This window comes from Mus pahari, chromosome 14, assembly GCF_900095145.1.
Source record: "Mus pahari chromosome 14, PAHARI_EIJ_v1.1, whole genome shotgun sequence".
In the NCBI taxonomy this organism is placed as follows: Eukaryota; Metazoa; Chordata; class Mammalia; order Rodentia; family Muridae; genus Mus; species Mus pahari.
Window position 1 is genome coordinate 26,230,316 of NC_034603.1, and position 14,286 is coordinate 26,244,601.

Sequence of the window (14,286 nt, forward strand, 5' to 3'; positions counted from 1 at the left end):
CGGTCGCGCCAGGCAGTGGCCGTCCACAGCCCAGCCCCCGTTCCCTAAGCAACGATGGCCGCTCCCGCGAACGACCCTATTGCTAGCATTTCTCGAATTGGAAGGGACTATCGATCTCCATCCCCTGCTGTAGTTTTCCTCAGCAACTCTTCCTCCTGAATTCATTTCCCTTAGGCTTGGTTGGCGGGCGGACTGCGAGCTAGGAAAGGCGACGCTGGATGTAGAGTGGCGCCATCCTGTACGGACCCTGAACGTTTAGCACGCCGAGCGTTGAGCTGACCTCGGGCAATACTTGTCGGGGGCGGGGGAATAGCGTTGTTACGCGATGGCGTATTTCCGTTTCCTCTCCGCCAGGGCGTTTTTGGTTGGACCGTCTTGTTGCGGAGGGAGGGGGAAGATTGTTTGCTCCGTAGACGCTCCCCGTATAGCAAGGTAAACTGAGGTAAAGCCGGGAAGGGGAATTTTTTGTTTCGCCTGGTTATGTGGGATGGCTGGGACTCAGACGCTGGGTCCGCGGAAGAGGATGCGCTTGGAGCCTGGAGGCTCTGATGGCCCCCAGGGCTGGAGAGGCAAGGTTGGGGGGTAGAAGGTGAATTGCAAAGCTGGACCGAGGGGGACGGGCCTGGTAGAAAAAGGGTGTGGAGGAGAGGGTGGGGCTCCGAGGGAAGTTTGGAAGGGGAGGGACTGTGGAGGGAACAGGGACGCGAGCAGAGTCAGACCTGAAGTCCTTGAGGCCCAGGGAAAGAAGTTGAGGTGGGGGACTGGTCGGATCTCGGGAGTGTGTGTTGGGAAACCAGTGGTGTCTTCGGGAGACCCAGGACGTGGAGGAGGCCGCTGGCCAAGGTTCTGATGCTGACATCGTTGGTAACTTGGCCTTTGTTTCTCCTGCAGCTCCCCAGAGGCGCATCTCCCATCCTCTGCTTGGACTTAGCCTTCTCTCCATCTGCCACCACAGCCTGGAGGCGCTTGCCTCCACCCTCCCGAATGGTGCTCCTCTTCACAGGCGTCGGCCCAGGATCCAGGCCCCCTTTGCTCCTTGAGTTGGAGCTGTTGCTCCTGGGGTCTCGAGGTGGACTCCCTGTGGTGAGGTGTGAAGAGCTTTTGCACAGAAGAGGCTTTAGTTATAGGGACCTCCTCAGCAGTTTGAAGTTCAGCCTCTAACTGAACGCGAGGCCCATCTGCGCTGCTTCTTTGCCGCCTCTGAGAAGAGAAAACCCTTCTCTGTTCCGTCCAAAGCCCGGGAAGCCTCAAACTGGGGCCCTGCTCCCAGCATGCCAGCCCTCTCTTGTGCATAGGGCTCTGCCCTCTTCCAGCCAGAATGGCTGATCTCAAAAAGGCTGCAGGGGGCCGGGAGACTCCGCAGGGGGAACTGCGGTCAGAGGTGGTAGAGGATGAAGTCCCTAGGAGCCCGGTGGCAGAGGAGCCTGGAGGAAGTGGAAGCAACAGCAGTGAGACCAAATTGTCCCCTAGAGAGGAGGAAGAACTGGATCCTCGGATACAGGTGAGAGAGAAGGCTGATGGAGGTCGGAAGGCCAGATGCCAGACTTGCTGAAGAGCTGTGGGATCAATGAGGCCTTAGACTTCTCTCCCACAGTGGGCTGGAGTGGGGAAGGAAAGCAGGCATGTAAACAAAACATGGCCATTCAGTGTGACAAGTGTGACAAGTGCTGATGGAGAGCAGGGACCCTGCCTGAGTGCTTGGGGCATAGAACCATTCATTGTTCTTTCTGAATAAGCAAAAGGATTGCTAGCTCAGGTATCTTACGTATCCTGGAGGCAAGAGGAGATGACTAAGACTGGGAGGCAGTTTTGAGGCTGAGGAAATCCCCTCCCCCCTTTACCTTCTCAGGGATGTCTCTCAGAATCATTTTGAGTTGTGAGACCTTTCAGGTATTTGAAAGGCACGGTAAGGTTTGGGTCTGTAAGGAAATCAACTCCCTTCCCCCCTCCCCATCCCCCTCTCTTTGAGAAAGGATTCTCTTGTGAAGCCCTGGCTGTCCTGGAACTTGATTTGTAGACTAGGGTGGCCTAGAACTCTGAGATCTGCCTGCCTCTGCCCCCCTGCTCCTGGGATTAAATCAGTTGTGTGCCACCACGCTCAGCAGGAAATCTCTTACATTGCAAGGATTTATCTCCATTGTGATTGGTCCTTAATAAATATTTCTGGCTCTTGGAATTGTGGGTTTACCAAAAAGAATGTCAGGACAGTTTACTGTCATGGAATGTGTGCAGTCTTGTTGGTAAGCCAGAGAGATGGTTGTGTAAGAGACTCAGGGAGCTGGGTATGAGGGAGACTGGTCATTGTGGAGGAGATGGCTGGCTAGGGCAAGCTTCGTTGTCTATAGTGTTTCAGGGTACTGTCTAAATGGACTGAATGGGAAAGTTTCTGGTGTGGGCTGATGATGGCTAATACGTGCTGTAGGTTTGGGGCCCAGGGCTGCTATTTAGATAGGTTGCATCTCTGAGATTCTGTTATTGGGAAAGTGATTTAGTTCCTTCTAGGTAGCTAGAACATCCCAGAGCTTGAATTCTAGGGCTTCTCCTTCAGTAAACTTTACTGGTGCTAATGAATTGCAAAGAAAGTAAATCTGGTCCTGGTGTGTGTGTGTATACACTGAAGCTCCTTGGGTTGTATGTGACCTTAGAGTGGAGCATTGGCGAGCTATTCTTTTCTGGCATGAGTCAGTAATTTATTTCTGCTGGGCTTCAAGATGCTGCATTGGAAACAACTCAGCTTCTCTCATTCATTCTGAGGATTTGTCCTCCACTGAGAGAGTGCATTGAGAAAATGAAGTCTTGGGATAGATATTTAAGTCACTTAAGTTCCAGGATTGGTGATTTGTGAAAACATTAACTTCTGTGAGCTTCTGTTTGTCAGTAAAGTGAGGGACTTGGTTTGTCTGGTGTGCACAGCTCCCGTTCACTGTGCACATGGGTCTGGAAGATTATAGATAGTGAGTTAAGAAGGAGCTCTCAGTTCCTCGAGGAGAAGGGCATGTAACGCACTTCTTACACCTCCCTGAAACATCCCTCGTTCTGCGTTGGAAATACCTTCTCTCCTGCTATCTTTCATCAACCTCTTGTTCTGTGTATTTTTTCAGTAATCATATACGCAAAGGCAGTAGACTGAAGAGGCACACTTGTGGCTATGGAAATACAGTCATTTGAGATTTAAAAAAAAATGCAGTTGTGTACTGAAGCGATGGCATAGATGCGACATTTCTTCCATCATAGTTCTGTCAGTGTTGGAATGTCTCGGGAATGCATAAGGTCTACTTTGCCTCCAGTGAGCATGCAGAGTGATGGGAACTAGGGGGCCATCGAGACCCTCGTTTCTCTTGCCAAGCTGTATAGCATTTATTGTACTGTTGTAGGTGGTACAGGGAGGGCAGGCCTTACATTCTCCTCATTTGATGACACAGGCGTGCATCGGTTGGTTCTCCAGCCTCACCAGGGACTTAGAGTTTGTCATTGGAAAAAACAGCCTGATGTGAGGAGTACCACAGTTTTCAGGTGGAGATCACGTTTGCCCTTTTGTATTAATATTCTTTTGGGTGCTGAGGAGGTGAGTTAGTATGTGTTTGAAGTTCATTTTAGTGTTGATAGTGATCCACATCACATGCCTTGAAAATGTGCTTCAGCTCCTTCAGGGAGTGTCTGTTTTTCTAGATCAGCATATTTAATGTGTCTCCATTAACAGATCCATCAAGATCCACTAAAAGACTTTTAAATCATATTTAACCTTACTTCGATGAATAGGATAAGATTGAAATGAAAACGCAGCCAGGGCTGGGTCTACTAGGCAAGGGGTGGCCCAGAGCTGAGCTCTGACCTATTTTAGAGTGTTTTGAATTTTTCTGAAATGACTATCCTCAGGGTGAGGCTCTGATGTGGGGCTGGGTTTCCACGGCTGACAGGCAGGTAGCTCATGTTGTCATCTGGTATGATCTCTCTGGAGGTAAAGGGAGACTAGGCCATACCTGCCTGCAGTATGTCTTTGTTTACCCCTTCAGAAAAGGCGGTGTCTCCATCAGGGTCTCATTGGATCACTGGAATTCCTCATGTCCTCCAGCTTTTGGAAAGAGGGTCTTAATGGATAGAAGTGGGGGGGGGGTGTTGGTCTAAGGGTTTGGTGGTGCCAGGATGGGCCTGGCCTCTCAGGTTTTCTCTGCTCTTCACCCCTCTTTTTTTTTTTTTCTTGGTGAGACAGTGTTTCATGTAGTCTAGGGTGGTCTTGAACTCACTGTATAGCTCATGCTAGCTTTGAACTCCTGATCCTTTTGTCTCTGCATCCTGAGTCTGAAATTATAGGTCTGTGCCACCATGATACCCGGACACACTCGCTTAACTCCCGATTCTTCAGGGTGACGTTGCAACGTCAGAGTTCTCATCTTCAAGTGTTGGCATAACTAAAACAACAGTCATCACCCTGGCCCTACTGACTCATCAGCTGCTTGGGCCTTTCGATGCTTTGTTGAAGAGGACCAGGAGCGTCCACGAGTGGGACAGAAACATTTGTAGTCAAGCACCCATGCTTTGACTCAGTGGCCTGGCATTCTGGGAATGTGTCCAGAGTGCCCCAAGAAGGTCATCCTCCTGCTGGCTGCTGGCTGCTGGCTTTCTGACAGACGATGCATGCTGACTCAGACCCTGTCCTCCCTGAATTCCATTTCGCTGAGTGCCAGGAGTTCCTAGTGGAGCAGGCCAAATGGAATGTGTTGCTGATTGTCCACACAGTACTTGGGGTGTTCAGTGACTCCCCACTGTGCCCTCCCTGCCTTGGTGCTTCAGCTCAGCTGCTTCTTCCTGCTTCCCTTGTTCATCAGTCCCTGGGAGTAGGGGTGGGGGCTTCCCTTTGTCCTGTCAGAGCTTTGTGAGCACCAGGCTGATTGATTATCACACTTTTTGTTTTTTGTTCAGGCTGACAGGCAGACCTTGAACTTAACATCTCTCTGCTTCAGCTTTCCAAATGTTGGGGTTTCAGGTGGGTGCCACTGTAATTGGCAGCAGGGATTTTTTTTTTTTTTTCTTTTTAATTGTAAGGGGTACTAGTTCCTTCCTATATTTAACTTAAAAAACAAAACCAAAAAAATCCAAACTAAACCAACCAAACAAACAAAAAACCCAACCAACACAGGGTTTTACTCTGTAGCCCTGGCTGGCTTGGAACTTGCTATATAGATCAGGACGGTCTCGAGCTCATACAGACCTGTCTGCCTCTGCCTTCCAAGAATTGGGATTAAAAGTGTGAGCCACCATGCCCAGTCCTATTTTTATTTTTAAAATGTTAGGTAGATAGCTGGCTGTGATGGTGCACAGTTTTGAATTTTTTTTTTTTCCCGAGATAGGGTTTCTCTGTATAGCCCTGGCTGTCCTGGAACTCATTCTATAGACCAGGCTGGTCTCGAACTCAAATCCACCTACCTCTGCCTCCCAAGTGCTGGGATTAAAGGCATGCATGCACCAGGCAATGCTGGTGCACATTTTTAATCTCAGCACTAGGGACACTAAGCTAGGGATTTAAAGCATTTTAAAAAATGGCCTTGGATAATGGACCATTCTGTGTGAGTTCACAACGTTGCTCTGTGAATGGGTCTATCAAAGAGAATCAGCTAGGTTCATGGCTCTTCTGAGATAGACTGTGCCCGGGTTCAAAGCCTTGTGCCTAGTTCCACTGGAAGGGCCAAGTAAGGTGAATGGGAGCCAACATCAAATCTATGCAGATGGGATAAGATGGTGGTGTTGCCATCTAATAATGTCTGTCACAGATGAGTAGTAGGCAGACTGGGCTGGTGAAGGCAGAGCCTGGAGTTGAGCACCTGCTTTGTGGAATCTGTAACTAAGTACCTGGAATTTCCAGATAAAGAGCCCTTGGCACACCCTAGACTTTTTTTTTGTTTCGTTTTGTTTCGTTTTGTTTTGTTTTGTTTTTCGTGACAGGGTTTTTCTGTATAGCCCTGGCTGTCCTGGAACTCACTTTGTAGACCAGGCTGGTCTCAAACTCAGAAATCTGCCTGCCTCTGCCTCCCGAGTGCTGGGATTAAAGGTGTGTGCCACCATGCCCGGCTTAACATCCTAGACTCTTAAGGAGTATCCATAGATCATCAGAATCTGGGATTGGATGTGTTTTCTTAGGCAAGTGAGAAGATTTGTGGCCAGCCCCCTTTCCAGCTCCATGCCACATCATTGAAAGATGCAGGGTCATTCCATGATTTTCCCTCAGGACCAGACATCAGTGAGTCATTAAACTAGCATGTCCAGCAATTTTCCCTGAGATTCCTCCTTGCCAGGACAACATCGCACTGGGGGCTTCTGAGATGACTTGGTGGTTAAGAGCATATACTGCTCTTACAGGGACTGAGTTAAGTTCCCAGCACCCATGTTGGGCAGCCCATAATCATTTGTAACTCCAGGTCCAGGGGGATTTGATGCATCTGGCCTGTGTAAGCACCTCCACTCATGTGCATTCTCCCTCTCACATACTCAAAGTTTAAAAAATAAATAGATAGGAAAACTTGTACTGTATTGGATGGGATCTGGGTTTCTGTTGTTGTCTGAGAGGTCAGAAACCCTCCTGTACCTTTACCTGGTCCTTATCTTGATCATCCGCCAAACCCTGGTGTTTCTGTGTCCTGCATTTTCTTGAAGTCTTTTCTTTCTTCTCTCACCTGGAACACAATAAATAAAACTTTGCCTTACTTGTCTCTGCTGGAACATTTGCCCTTCTCTGTCTTCTTGCTAGGAAGATGTGCTTCAGGCATCTTGCTCTGGCCTTCTGCCCAGGTAGGTGGCCCTAGTGCCTACGGGGCACCTGTGCCCATCTTCACACAGATTGACTGCTACTGAGAGCCTGTGGCTCACAGATGTGAGTCACCACCTCTGTGTGCTGTGTTCTACATTCCTTTTTAAGATGTTTTAAAAAATTGATGTGCTTCACCTGTATATATGTATGTAGACCATGTGTGTGCAATGCCCTTGGAGGCTGGAAGAGAACATTGGATCCCCTGGAAATGGAATTACAGATGACTGTGAACTACCATGTGGGTGCAGGGAACTAAACCTGGGTCCTCTGCAAGAGCAACAAGTAGTCTTAACTTCGGAGCCATCTCTCCAGCCCCTGTGTCCCACATTTTTCTCCAAGTACTGACCAGGAAGTATGTAGTGAGCATGTGCTGAGTGAGTGGCCCTCCCAGCCCAGGGAGGAGAGTCCTTCATCTCCTAGGACTCCTTCATCTCCTAGGACTTCTCCCGCATTGAGAGGAAGAGATAGATGTGCTCTAGTGGAAAGTAAGGCTCACTGCTACCCTGCTGTCTATAGTGCTGTATTCCCGGGGCCTCATCGCTGCAATGGGGGTTGGAGTACTCAGTTAAGTGGAACCATGAAGATCACATGAGACTGTCCTGGAGCCTAGATAGGGTGCCACTGGAACAGTCCCTCCTGCCCTCTTCTAAGTGACTCACTCGTTCCCCAGTATGCTGGGACTTTCTGGTTTCCCTCCCTGCCCAATGTAGTTGACTTGAGGTTGCTTCCATCTGTTCTAACTCCTGTGCTTCTTTGGCAGGAGGAGCTGGAGCATCTGAACCAGGCCAGTGAGGAAATCAACCAAGTGGAGCTACAACTGGACGTGAGTATCTACTTCCTCACAGCCTTGGGTTGCTTTCTGGAGATTTCTCTTTTTGTGTTTTCCTATATTGAGACAGTGGTAGAGGAAGGGGTGTGTCGAAGAAGTGAGGTTCTGTGACCTGTATGCTTGCTCTCCACATTCCTTGCCAGGAGGCCAGGACCACCTATCGGAGGATCCTGCAGGAGTCAGCCAGGAAGCTTAACACACAGGGCTCTCACTTGGGGAGCTGTATTGAGAAGGCCCGGCCCTACTATGAGGCTCGACGACTGGCGAAGGAGGTATGCCTGTGTTCTAGTTTTATTTCTGTTGCTGTGACAAATCATGCCCAAAAGGACCTTAGGGGTGGAAAAAGTTTATGTGACTTACTCTTCCAGGTCAGTCCACCATTGGTAGAAGTCACTGCAAGAACTCAAGCAAGACCTTGGAGGCAGAGCCATGGAGGAAGCCTGTTGCTTGCTCACTTGAAGGCATATACCCAGCTAGCTTTCCTGTAGAGACCAGAGCCACCTGCCCAGGGAATGGTGCCACCTATAGTGGGCTGGTCCCCTTTACATCAGTGAAACAATCAAGACAATCCACCATAATCATCCCCACAGGCCAGTCCAATTGGACAGTCCCTCAGCTGAGATCCCCTTTTCAGGTGTCTCTAGGCTGTGTATGTCAAGTTGACAGAACTAAGTAGGGCAGTTTGACCTTTCATTAGGAAGGGATGCAGGGTCTGTCTGTCTTCAGTCTGTGTGGAATGGGGAATAAAACACCATACTTAAGGGCATGGCCATGCTTTGAACAGCCTGTGAGTTGAGGTTCTTAAAGGTGTAGGGAATGTGTTTATTGGGCCAGTGAGATGGCTCAGTGGATAAAGGCACCTCATGTCTGACGACCCCAGTGCATTCTCTGGGATCCACATGGTGAAAGGAGAGAACTGACCCCCATGTATTGTCCTCTGACCTCCACATGCTTGGTGTGGCATGTGTGCTGAGGCACACCCATGCATACACATGCACACCATAAATACATACATGTAAGAAAATGTCTCACGGTCAAGAAATGACTGGGTGGAGGCATTGGTCCTGTTTAGAAATCTTGCTCAGTCCCACTGATAGCTTTGTTCTTTCTTCCTCCTTTTCCTCATCCTTCCCCTCTCCTGTCTTTCCTTGGGCTGTAATCGAACCCAGGGTCCTGGGAACAACAGATGAGAACTGTGGTGCTGAGTACCAGCCACAGGCCTCACCCTCTGATGTGTTTAAATGGTGAGGATTCAGGCTGTACCTAGTGTCCCCTCCTTCCCTCCTCCCTCTCTCCCTCCTTCCCGCCATATCACCCCTCCCCCTCTCTCTGAGACATGGTCTTTCTATGTAGTACTAGCTGTAGTAGAGCTCTCTATGTAGACCAGGATAGCCTCAAACTCAGAGAGATCTGATTGCTTCTGTCTCCTGTTTGCTGGGATTAAAGGCTGTACCACCATGTACTGGCTCAATAATCCTCTGTTTTGATTTTTTTTTTGTCATTTAATTGCATTAATATTTACTATTATTAAGCCGGGCGTGGTGGCGCACGCCTTTAATCCCAGCACTCGGGAGGCAGAGGCAGGCAGATTTCTGAGTTCGAGGCCACCCTGGTCTACAGAGTGAGTTCCAGGACAGCCAGGACTATACAGAGAAACCCTGTCTCGAAAAACCAAAAAAAAAAAAAAAAAAAAAAAAAATTACTATTATTACTGGGAATAGGTCATTGTTTATTACAAAATATGTGACCCATATGGTTTCTACACTATATTATAACCATATTATTACTTACAATGCAAATTTTATTCAGCCTAGCCATTTTACACTCATATTTTGCATATGAGAGATACTTCTTAGTAATGTGCATTTTTTCAGAGTTTTATATTTTGAACCAATTAAATTTGATGACAAGCTTGTAATTATATATAAATTAAGCAGTGTATAGAAGTTGTAACAAGGAGGAGAGAGCAGATATTCTCCTCCCCCTCAGCAGCCCATCCCTTAGCTTCCAGATATTTCCTACCTTTGTATATATGAGAGATTTAGCTCTAAGTCATGTAAATTGATAATTAGCATCCTTTTGAAAGCAAACACTCTTCGCTCAGGAATGTTAAAATTCCTCTTGAATTTATATATTTAACTAATACTGCCAAATTTGGTAGGGTTTTTGTTTGTTTGTTTGTTTGTTTTCAATAATACTGTTTATAAATCTCTTACCCATCAACCTATAACAAAAACTTTGACTTGGTAATTTATGCGTCACTTTGTCAAATGTGCAAACTATTTCTGTTTCTAGAGAAGTACAGAAGATCGATGAGGTTCTATGAGAAATCTGATTTCTTAAAAAACATACATGCAGAGCTTGAAGAGCTGAGAGTCCTTGAACTGATTCTTGGTTCATGTGGCTGTTTAATGCTGTGTGTGCCCAGTTTATGTTCATACCAGCTCTAGAAACCAGTGTGTTAGTTGCCATGAGTCTGTTTCTTTGGATGCTATCAGCAGCTAAACATGCAGTCTCTCCCTTACTACTGTCTCTATATTTTGCTTTTTTGTTTTAAAACCACTTTGTTATGAATTCTATAAAAATGGGGTCATATAATATGCGCTGTCTTTGTTCCTTCATCTTATCTGTGTAACTATAACACCAGAGCTCTAGACAGCCACCTTCTGGTAATGGAATGCTTTGAGGGCTGGAGAAATGGCTCAGTCATTAACTGCTTTGCTATTGAACCATATCCCTAGCCCTGTGTCATACTTTTAAAAACCTAAGGACTATTTTCTTTTCCTTCTCTTCTCTTCTCTTCTCTTCTCTTCTCTTCTCTTCTCTTCTCTTCTCTTCTCTTCTCTTCTCTTCTCTTCTCTTCTCTTCTCCTTTTTTTCTCTTTTCTTTTTCCCTTGGCTGTCCAGGATCTTGCTGTGTAGAATAGGCTTGCTTCGACCTGAACTCATGGAGATCTGCCTGCCTCTGCCTCCCAAATGGTGGGAATAAAGGTGTGAGTGAGGAGGCACCAGGCCCTGCTAAGCCATTTCCATTTGTAAGACATACTTTTTTGTCACTCTCCTATAACTGGAAGCTGGGGAGCAGCCTCTGGTTTTTGCCTGGCTAGCACTGGTTGAACAGATAACAGGTCCTATACCTGATCTTAGCCAATGAGCTGAGAAGCAGGCTTTATTGTAATTTTGGGCTAAGAAGTATTTTAGATTTTTTTTCCGATTTTGGAATATGTGCCTACACATAATGACATACCTTGGAGACAGCAGTTAAACAGGGAGTTCGTGTATCTGATAAGCATCTCATACATATAACCTGATATATGCAAAATACTCATTTTAAATTATATATATATATATATATATATATATATATATATATGACTGCTAGATTTCATGTGGCCACCATCTACTGGCATTTTCTTTCTTAATATTTATTTCTATGTTTCTAATCTGTAGAATATTGCTTTGATGGCTCCTATCCTTAGTATGGTTTGGGAAATGAAGCTGAACTTATAAGTGGGCCTTCCTCTTTTTCTTGTCTTTACCTCCTCAAGGGATCACAGGGGTGGCTGGGGTCCCCCCAGGCTTCCCATCCTGACGGCCCTCTCCCCCCACAGGCCCAGCAGGAGACACAGAAGGCAGCATTGCGGTATGAGAGGGCTGTGAGCATGCACAATGCCGCCCGGGAGATGGTCTTTGTGGCTGAGCAGGGGGTCATGGCTGACAAAAATCGACTGGACCCTACATGGCAGGAGATGCTCAACCATGCTACCTGTAAGGTGAGGGTGCTGCCAGCTGGTCCCCTTCACTGCTCCCTTGCTCGTCCTTTACCTCCCCTTACCTCCGTACTCCTCTCTGCCCCCTCCTACTTCAGCCCACCCCCACCCCCCAGCTTTGGTATTCTTTAAGGTGGATCTGTCCTATGCCTGCCCAGCTTGGCCTCCAGTGCTCCATTATTCCAGTTCTCTTTAGAAAGCCTCCTGTCTACTCCTGCTTCCTCTGGGTGGGGCTGACCCTGAGCTCATCCCAGGCAGTGGCCCTGGATTTAGTACTCACACACTGGGTTCAGCTTTGTGGTTCCCTGTTCCTGTTTGAAGAAAGTTTTCCCTTCACGGGTGGGTCCTGCACTCTGCCAGTGTGTGTTGGAGGTATAATTTGTGTACCATTACCAAGCTCCTAAAACTAGACTGGGCATATGAGCACCCTGGCCTGGGCTTATTCTGCCCCCTTCAGCATGTACAGGCCTGTATCCACTCCTGGATAGTGTCTGTGCCTTTCAGTTCTTTGAATGCACAGAGGAGAGCCTGTCCTGTGGTGGGCCTTGTGAGGTGAGTATAGTGAGGGAGGGAAGGGTCACTGAGGCTGTGGTGTGTAACCACAGGGGTGGGAGCTCCTGTGAGCTTACCTTCTTCTGGGAGACAAGGTGCCTGGAGCCTGCACCTGTCCCCTGGTCACATAATGCTCTCGGCCACACACAGATAAGGAGGGTGTGGAAGCTACAAGAACCCAACATGCCTCTGTGCCTCCTGTCCCTGACCTGAAGCCATTGTCACTGAGGGGGCCCTCAAGACTGGTGTCTGCACAGTTGCAATATGTTTGAGGGTGTTAAGCCATGTTTAGGAGGGACTAAGCTGGTGGTGGCAGCTTTCCACCGTATCAGCAGAGCTGAGGGGCAGGTTGTTGAGGTAAATCTCCAACCCAAATATGCCCCACAATGAAAACACGACTCAATTAATATGAATACATGCTGTGTGCCTAGATTGGGCAGATCTACCACTACACTACCATCTTCCACATCTATGAGACCCCATAGAACTTGCAGTTTCTCCAGGCTATGTGCTTCTGCTCTACTTTTCTTCTTTTTTTCTCTCCTCCTCCGCATCCTTTCTTCCCCAACCTTCCACTCTACCGTCCCTTTATCTGCCCAATCATCAGCTCTCCTTTATTTTACAAATTAAGGTGGAAGCAGGTTTACAGGAAATCTCCTGAGTGCTGACTCTTGCCTCGTTCGAAACCCCTCACAGGAGAATCGAAACCCCTCACAGGAGAATGGAATTAACATCAAATATAATTAGCCCCAGGGCTATCCACAACATTTCCCCCTTTCTGTCTAATTAAAAGACTATTTTATCTCAGATACAATTGTGCATAACTATTAATAATTTGTAATTTATAAAGTACAAGAGACCTAAAACCCAGTCCATCATCTTTGTTAATTAAATGGAACCTCTGGCTATGTCTTGGCTTTAGATTGAATGCCATCTGAAAACCATCCTTTCAAATCTGTTCCTCTCAAAGTAAAAAGCCTGGGTTGGCTAGGAGAGTATGTAGTTTTTCAACCCCATTAGAAATCCTAGAACGACTGATATTAACTGAAAATATATAGGAAGCCTAACACAGCTTCCAAAACTTAGCCAATTTGTACAGACTGCTGATCGCTTGGGCAGTCCCTTATTTTAACACGTTGGAGCATTGGTCTTCAGCCTACTGGCCAGGGTCATCTGACAGACTTAGAGAAACAGGAATATTAAGGACTAGCCTACTCTGTCTCGGCAGAATCAAGGTATCCTAACCTGGAATTGTGTCCTTTCTTTGGACAGTATTATGTCTGTAGATGAAATGAGGCAATTCTTGCCTAGTGGCTGTTTTGCCACAACTGGAGTAACTCAAAGATGCTCAGTTTCTTCTTTGAATCCAAGACAGGGAGAGCTGTCAGGAGCAGACTGGTCTCAACAACGAATGAGTAAATAACATTAAACGGCACATTCTGTGGACTTCTGACGTTTTTGAAAACCAACTATCTGTGTGAAGTAATCTGGACTGTTCTCTGTTACCTACTCTCAACCATTTCTGATTAAAATTACTGAAAATACCCTAACAATAAACTCAAAGCCATGAATTTGGTATTTGGCCCTTAACTCACGGGCTTAAACATCTCAGATCTGTTTATAATAACAGCAATGGTGGGTCTAAGCCCTGTACTTAAATATTTTTAGTATCAAAGGCAACCTATAATAACCAGCCCCCAGTCCCAAAGCCTAGGGAACTGGGATGACGACTCTTCATAGCTGAATATGGACGTTGAGATATTTTGAAGGGAGGGGCAAGGGTAGGGAAAATGGAGGAGTTGGTTGGCCTTAAGAAGGCCAAACCAATGGTTGTATTAGTCTCTGATGTCTGTGTCCTGACTGGATCAGGATGAAAAACCAAGACATCAGGAGTTCTGGCAAGTCAGTTCAGCATGTCTGATGATGAAATTCACCAAGGCTGTATATTCTGTACTATATAAATCTCAAAACAAAATTTTATTATCATCAAGATAATCTTTTTGTTTGATTCTCTGGAATCTCGTTCTTCAAAGGGTCTCCCTCTATCAAATCTGATCCGTATAACTCTGGAAGGTGTAAATACCTTAATCACCTTTTCCCCAAATCAGCATATCCTTCAGCTGGTAACCAGGAAAGCCTGTAGCTTGCCCTCTGTCCCAGAGGAACAATAAAACAACCACAATGCTCAAAAATCACACATATTGTAGCCTATTTAGGCCTTTCTAATTTGTCATGTCAGGATATTAACCCAAAATTCCTGTGAAGCCCGCGTTAGACAGAATATGAGTGTCCTGTAGACTTTATCATACCATCTTTAAAACAATTGATTCACAC

General features: G+C 46.7%; 1 protein-coding gene across 2 annotated transcripts in view; it reads left to right on the forward strand.

Moving 5' to 3' along the window:
• Positions 1 to 346: 346 nt before the first annotated feature.
• The window catches only part of Sh3bp5l (SH3 binding domain protein 5 like), a 17,825-nt gene continuing 3,885 nt past the window's right edge, over positions 347 to 14,286 (forward strand). Inside the window, exons 1-5 of one of the 2 annotated variants that reach the window (XM_021211761.1) lie at positions 347 to 442; positions 892 to 1,501; positions 7,563 to 7,625; positions 7,775 to 7,903; positions 11,242 to 11,403. In XM_021211761.1, the coding sequence (XP_021067420.1) occupies positions 1,319 to 1,501; positions 7,563 to 7,625; positions 7,775 to 7,903; positions 11,242 to 11,403 (537 nt within the window). In that variant the 5' untranslated portion in view covers positions 347 to 442; positions 892 to 1,318. The remainder of the gene's footprint in view (positions 443 to 891; positions 1,502 to 7,562; positions 7,626 to 7,774; positions 7,904 to 11,241; positions 11,404 to 14,286) is intronic. The other variant, XM_021211762.1, reaches the window with a different exon arrangement.